The sequence below is a fragment of the Capsicum annuum genome, chromosome 12, assembly GCF_002878395.1.
Source record: "Capsicum annuum cultivar UCD-10X-F1 chromosome 12, UCD10Xv1.1, whole genome shotgun sequence".
Classification (NCBI taxonomy): Eukaryota; Viridiplantae; Streptophyta; class Magnoliopsida; order Solanales; family Solanaceae; genus Capsicum; species Capsicum annuum.
Window position 1 is genome coordinate 3,403,620 of NC_061122.1, and position 7,812 is coordinate 3,411,431.

The 7,812-nt window shown below is 35.2% G+C and overlaps 1 protein-coding gene across 1 annotated transcript; it reads right to left on the bottom strand.

Annotated features, from left to right (window-relative positions):
* Window positions 1-3,006: 3,006 nt before the first annotated feature.
* LOC107870517 (nudix hydrolase 18, mitochondrial) lies at window positions 3,007-6,855 on the bottom strand. The gene is made up of 5 exons (XM_016717072.2): window positions 6,551-6,855; window positions 4,642-4,756; window positions 4,314-4,397; window positions 3,743-3,871; window positions 3,007-3,630 (listed from the first exon to the last, which is right to left on the bottom strand). Exons 1-5 carry the CDS (start codon window positions 6,634-6,636, stop codon window positions 3,430-3,432), a joined length of 615 nt encoding a protein of 204 aa, XP_016572558.1. The 5' UTR covers window positions 6,637-6,855; the 3' UTR covers window positions 3,007-3,429.
* Window positions 6,856-7,812: the final 957 nt, after the last annotated feature.

Genomic DNA, 7,812 nt, shown 5'->3' on the forward strand with positions numbered 1-7,812 from the left:
GACCATGACTTTTTCAGCTACCTTGGAAATTTACGATTGAAAGAACAATTCAATTGCAGAGAAGAGAGATGGGCGTTGGTTTTTGGACTTTTGGAGGGAGGTGATTCGACAGGATATGAAGCAATTACAGCTTACCGATGACATGACCCTAGATAGGAAGGTGTGGAGAACGCATATTAGGGTAGAAGTGTAGTTGGAAGGTGTGCTTTAATTTGTTTTTGTTGTCCGTGCAAATAGTCGTTGTGCTATGCTTGTGGTTTCTTGTTCTTGGAGTTTTGATGATGTTTGTTGTTTTGGTTATTGAGGATAGTATTATTTGGTGTTAGTCTGGTTACGGTCATTATCTGGTGTTGTACTACTACTTATTGCTTCTAATGTTGGACACATACGTTGCACGTGAGTCCGGTAAGCAGTACCTATAGTATGCGTCATGCAAAAACTCCTATAACTCCATTGTTATGAGTAGTATACCTATTATGCCTAACAAATAATGCATATTTATCACGGTAAGGATATATATGCTTTATTTATTAGACGGCGAGAATATATATGCATCAGTTTTTCTAATGAAGTTTTATTTCGCTCTAAATCTCAAAGTTGAGTAATTGTTGTTTTTCTTATTAATTGGGAGGAGGAAGTTAATATATTGTGTTTGTAGTATCCCATTTGAAAGAATAGTCAAAGTTTTAACAATAGCATGTACGTAGAACTTATCCTACCTCAGAGGTAAAGAGCCAGAGTTTAGAACAAAAAATTTGAAACTATTAGTCTCTCTTCAAATTTTATACTAATTTGAAATTGAAACTGCATTCAAACTTCAAACTCGATAATATCTGCTACCTCTAGAAGCCAACTTCAAACTCGGAACTCTAGGGGTCGTTTGCTTGGAAAACAAGTTATCCCGGAATTATTATCCACGAATTAGCTATCCCGGGATTAGTTATCCCATACTCAAGTAGGGATAAGAAAAAAAACACTAAAAGGCTTACTTTTCAGAGTGATCTTTCTCGATTTCGGAACGGAAAGGCTTGGTTGAAGGCAAAATTCGGTGTAATTCGCCATTTTTTCAGAAAAGAAAAGCAGGGTAGAAAGTCTTGCTAACTCATACATTTTGTCCCAACCAAACATGGATAAGCTCCTCTTCAAATTCATTAATCCCGAAATTAGTTATCTTTATCCCTCCTACCGAACGACAGGAATCTTTGCCAGCATCAAAAGTAGGATAATACACCCAGAATAAAATCAGGAATCTCATGTCACTAAAAGGCAATCTGGTCATTCCCTAAACAGGACTCAACCAACTAATTCTTATTTTGTCTGTCACTAAGGAGGTCACAGGTAAATTTGTTGGTAAAGTTGTTGTAATGTAATTAGTAGGTCACGAGTTCAAGTCTTGGAAACAGCCTCTCGCAGAAATGCAAGGTAAGGCTGTGTACAACACACCCTTGTGGTGGGGCCCTTCTCCGGATCCTACGCATAGCGAGAGCTTTAATGCACTTTTTGTCACTAAGGAAGAAGTAGCTGCTGTTATGAATTGCGTTATTGTGAACAAACCTCCAGGTTGTGATGAAATGGATACTGTTATGGGTGAACATGAGAAAATAGATTCTAAACCTGTCTCAATAACGACATGTGTTTGTATATTGACTCCTAATACTTAGACTCGAATACAACAAGTTTACACTAAATCAATAGACGCATGTCACATGTATGCATACAGACGTTTATAACTGAACCATTGTTAATTAACATGCATTTTCACATTAGTATTCAAAACATATATGATTTGGTGTAAACACGTGGTGTCAGTGGCTGCATCCTTCTAGCTTTGCCAACAACATGAAGAATGAAAGAGATCAGAGTAAAAAAAAATACTCAGAAAAACAAAAACAAGAACATCCAATAACTCACTACATTAATAAATTTCCAACACCACTGAGTAAACAAATGTTCATTACTTTATTAAGCTAAATTAATCCCGAAATTAATTATCTTTATCCCTCCAAACGAACGATAGGTATTTCTTTGCCAGCATCAAAAGTAGGATAATATACTCGGAATAAAATCAGGAATCTCATGTCACTAAAAGGCGATCTGGTCATTCCCTAAACAGGACTCAACCAACTAATTCTTATTTAGTCTGTCACTAAGGAGGTCACAGATAAAGTTGCTGGTAACGTTGTTGTCATTTGATTAGGAGGTCATGAGTTCAAACCTTGGAAACAGCCTCTCGCAAGGTAAGGCTGCGTACAATACACCCTTATGGTGGGGCCCTTTTCTGGACCCTGTGCATAACGAGAGCTTCAGTGCACCGGGCTGCCATTTTTCTGTCACTAAGGAAGAAGTACCTGCTGTTCTGGATAACGGTAATGTGAATGAACCTCCAGGTTGTGACGGAATGGATACTATTGTGGGTGATTCTGAGAGTGATATGACAAGACATCACAATTTTTTTCCTACTTTTATTAATGAAGTCGTTTTCTTTATTTTAAAGGAGCTTGCTTTACCAGAGAAAATGTTTTTCAAAATTTTTTTGCCAAACGAACATGAGAAAATAGATTTTAAATGTGTCTCAATACTGATATTTAAACTTTAATGTTGCAACAAAGGCAAAGCCTCTTCAACCTATCTTAATGCTTTTATATTGATGGGATTTCTACTCAACATAATACTAAAAACTTGGTCGCATCTGGTGTTTATATCAAGCAAATAACGACATGTGTTTGTATATTGACTTCTAATACTTAACCACGATTATTAACATACATTCTTACCTCATTAGATCACTCAAGACTCGGCTACAACAAGTTTACTCTAAATCAATAGACGCATGTCACATGTATGCATACAGACGTTTATAACTGAACCGTCGTTAATTAGCATGCATTTTCACATTAGTAACAATACATATGATTTGGTGTAAACACGTGGTGCCAGTGGCCGCATCCTTCTAGCTTTGCCAACAACATGAAGAATGAAAGAGATCAAAGGACAAAAAAATACCCAGAAAAACAAAAACGAGAACATCCAATAATTCACTACAATGCGTAATTTACAAATGATAATTACTTTATTAAGCTTACGAATTCAATTAAACTTACTACAAGCTAATAATAACTACTAACTTTTGCTAATAAGGATTACATTAGGCTTGATTTCTATGCCTAAATAAAGCCAATGTACATCTCCTTTGCCAACTTTGGTGTCTAAATCTCTAATAAAATCAAACAACTCCAATTGTAAAACAACAAACAAGCAACATACTCCTATGACTACCTCTGATACTTTTTCTTTGTTCCCTTAAAATTGGAGTCGCGTTGAACTACTTACTCCGCATGCTAAATTGACCATTTCCGGTGAGTAATCAATTCCTATTCACAAACTACGTCTACCATGTTGGTTTTGGTAGTAGATCGATATCAATGGAGACTATGCCTCTTCGGTGGAACTTGACAGCGGTGGAGAAAGTATTTGAGCTCTACATCCCCAAGGAAGAATAGTTGTTCTTCCACTGGAGGTACGTTCCCCTTTGATCCGCTTGCTTTGTGATGTGAGACGACTTACTAACACTTCCAACGCTTCTTTCATCCACCCATTTTGGCATAGTTTTCTTGCTTCGTGCACACTCATCTGCATATTGCAAAGTTCTTGTCAGCTAAGACGAAGATCAATGTGTCACTTTTACTAATAAGACCAGTGTATAGATCGATGTGCATTTTAAAAACAATGGATTATTGCATACCCAAGTTCTTTCGCGAATCTCTTTCTCAGGCCAGTAGTCGAGTTCTTCGGTTACAAACAGTGGAAACATGTGCCCTTCATATGCCGTGTCACCGGCTTTGTTCTCAAAGTACCATGTTCCAAGTTTGCACTGCAAAAGTAATCCAAAACCAAAAGAGTGAAACTAGTTAAAACCACTTACATAAGTTACAAAAATATAAACGTTGCTCGTGCTACATTATCACGATTAATCTTACAACTACTATAACAACAACAACAAACCCAATATATTCCAACAAAGTGGGGTCTGGAGAGGGTAAAATGTACGCAGTCCATACCACTACCCCGAAGAAGTAGAGAGGTTGTTTCCAATAGACCCCCGGCTCAAGACAAAAGGAATTAATCTCACAACTAACAGAGAGATAATCGCATATTCCTAACGCAAGTTGATCATAACATTACAACAGTTTTGAGAACAAATTTGATTCACTCTTATTTTGCAAGAAATATGAAAGAATGTGTTTTCTATTTTTCGCCTTTTCACTTCCAGAGAAGCGTAAAAGAAAAAAAAGAGATGACGAGGGAGAACAAACCTCAACTTCACCTTGTACTCCAGCTTCCTCAATTGTCTCACGTTGTGCTGCATCTTCGATTGTTTCATCTTTTTCCCAACCTCCCTGCCATGACAAGAGAGAGCGTTCTATTTAAGACACATTCGTCGCCTAGTATTAGTCACAGAAAGAATCAAAATGAATTGGTATATATTACTCCCTCCTTCCTTTTTAGTATGACTTGTAAAGAAATGAGACTTTTTAGTATTTAAAAGCATGAAACGTATCATTTTACTCTTAGCGAAATGATTTATAGTCGCAGAAATGCCTCTTAAAAACCGTGCCAAGTCAAACATGGATTAATAGCTACCTTTGGGAATAACAATCCTTTGCCTTTTCTCTGAGGACTAATAAGAAGAACTTCAAATGCATCTTCATCTACCAACGATAACTCGACGAAGTCTTTATATCTGTAAGGTATACATCTGCAGAAAAATACATGATCAGGGAAACCAATTTAGTTAATAATTGAACAACAAATGTTATTCCAAACTGTTATGATCGGACAGAATAAGCAATGCCACAAAGCAAAAAAAGACACACAGATTTACGTGGAAACCCTTGACGGGAAAACCATGGGCAAAGGTAGAATAATTCACTATAATGGAGAGGAGTACAATGCGGAGACGAAAGTCTCAATGACGTATTTAAAACGCCCAAATAGGCCCACTAAATCGCGCTTATATAATATGTGCGCACAAATAAATCCTAAGCCCAAAAATAAACATGGGTCGCACTGCAAACTTTTCAGGGCCGGATCAACAGAATTTGCGTCACAAACAAAAACAATACATCTTTCCACATGAAAATTATATAACAATGTCAAATCCAAGTGATACAACTTTAAAAAAATGTACATCCATGTTCAGTAATAGTCTTTCACTATTAGAATCTAGAAAACTGTATCACATTATGCCATAAATATTATTTAATTAAACATTTAAGTAGAAAAATCAGCAACAGAATGTCCCTTTTTTTCAGGGAAAAAAACAAGACATGTGATGAGTTGAAAACAATTAGCCAAACATCACATGACTTTCTGGTATTTGGTTTATTGAGACAGAGGCGAAGTCAGAAATTTCAGCTTATTGGTTTTGAACCATAACTCGTATTTGGTTACTAGTTCCTATATAAATTATTGAAAAAAAGGTGCGAAAAATATTTATACTTTGGCGACAACAATAAAAATAACATATCAGTGAAATCCCACAAATGAGGTCTACAAAAGATGGAATGTACGCAAACCTTATCATTACCTCGAGCAGGTAGAGAGGTTGTTTTCGAAAGACCCTCGACTCAAGTACAATAAATCCAGATACAAAGAAGAATATGTTGAAATCCCACAAATGAAATTTAGGGAAGGCAGAATATACGCAGACCTTACCACTACCTCGAGGAGGTAGAGAGGTTGCTACCAAAAGACCCTCGACTCAAGTGCAGCAAATCCAAGTACAAAGAAGAATATGTTGAAATCCCACAAATGAGGTTTAGGGAGGATAGAATGTACGCAGACCTTATCACTACCTCGAGAAGGTAGAGAGGGTGTTTCTGAAAGACCCTCGACTCAAGTACAGCAAATCCAAGTAAAAAACGAAGAAAAAAGTGAAGTATTTCTTCATACAAATGTGTAGAAAAAATCAACTAAAAAAGCCAAGGGGGAAAAGTTGAACAAGTCAATTGCAATCATAGAGGGAGATGACCAATTGACCATCTCTTTTGGTTTTTCCTAGAAATCAACTCTCCATTAACAAAAACATTTTTAGAAAAAAAATTTTAAAAAAAATCATAATTAACATTATTGTTTAAAGAAAATCGTTCTAACCCAGAAATTAAATCATGAAAAACAAAAAACATAAACATTACTTAAATTACCTATTAACATTTAATGCAAGAGAAACTTAAGGGTATGGGGTATAGCTTACGTGTTCGATCAAATCCAGTAACTTTGTCCAAACCATGTTATTAAACACGTAAAAATTTATCAATCTAGACTTCCATAACTTCAAAAAACTCAAATTCCGAACCCATAAGTTTCAAATCCTGACCAGCATTTTCGACACGAAAACATAGATATAATTTACATACACGTTAAACAACATAAAATATCAAACAAATTAAACATTAAATTCCTTATAACATATGACATCAAAATTACAATAAAGTTCACTATAAATTCTGAATCCGCCTCTGCACGTTACACGAGGGACGTATGTACATACCCGACAACTTGTCGACGACCCTTGTTGTAACGTTGCAAATGCCGTCCGGAGCGTGATACAAGAGCCACCATATTCTTCAATTCCATTAACTCTTGATTGAAAATTGATCTTTTTTGGTTGTTTTTTAACCAAAATAAATAAATAAAGAAGAAAACAATGGACCCCTTTATGTAATCAAACAAAATTATACTAGAAAATATCAAGAACAATGAAAAAAAAATTGAGATTTTTTTTTTTTTTTTTTTTTTTTTTGTGTTTGTTGAAATGATTGGTTGTGAAGAGGGAAAAAAACGGTTAACGATATATGAATAGAAATGTTTTGTCTTCAAAATGGTGGATTTTAAGTGGTGCATTTTGGAGGTGGCACGTGTGTGATTAGACCGGCACGTGTGGACCGGTTCGGGTAATGAATCCGGTTTTTTTATTATTGTCATTTTTGTCCTTCTCCCTATTGAATAACTGTAGGCCCACTCTCATGGCATGGAGTGTGACTTCTCAAAATAAATAATGTGAAGATATTATTCGAAATTAAGTCGAGGGCTTATCGAAAATAATTTTTTTATCGCTCTTTAAAGGTAGTGGTACGATTGCTTACTCATTTTATGAAAATATATTGGATTTATTGTTGTTGTATTATTCGATATTGCTTGATTTTATCTGTAGTTGCTAGGGCGAGCTTAGATGCTCGATTATGATTCATGTAAATCTAAGTATCTTTTGCTCGGAACTTATATATTCAATAAGAAATGCATAAAATAATTGATCCTTGTGGTTTAACGTTTCTCCGTATTCAATGCATAGTGAAAGCTTAGTGCTTGCATCGGAATATTTTTTTTTAATTGAATATGAGCTCGATTGTTATTATAATATTAAGTTTAGGTTGCATAGGAAGCTCAAAAACTTTTAAATTTGTCTCGATTTTATTTAAAATTATGCACAAGTTTATCCTACTTGTTGGGGTGAGTCTAGATTCTCAACTACGGATTCATATAGATCAGATAGCTTTTGTCCAGATCTTATATATTAGATTACGAAACTCACCGAACATTTGACTGTGAAATATTAAGTTTAGTCGGATAGAAACTTTGAAAATTTTAAATTCTAGCTCCGCTCTTACAACATTATTAATTAACTCTTTTCGTTAATTCATACATTTGCCATAAAAAAAATCTTCACTTTGCCTTTAAATCTCTTTTATGTTTTTCCTTCACAAAATCGCTTCATGAAATGAATGAATTTCTCGTATTCAAATATTTTGAGTA

Coding starts and splice junctions, on each gene's coding strand:
- LOC107870517 (XM_016717072.2), bottom strand. CDS start 6,636: ATGGAATTGAAGAATATGGTGGCTCTTGTATCACGCTCCGGACGGCAT. Junction 4,757..6,550: donor GGTCGTCGACAAGTTGTCGG/GTATGTACATAC, acceptor ATTTTTCTGCAG/ATGTATACCTTACAGATATA. Junction 3,872..4,313: donor GAGTACAAGGTGAAGTTGAG/GTTTGTTCTCCC, acceptor TTACTTTTGCAG/TGCAAACTTGGAACATGGTA.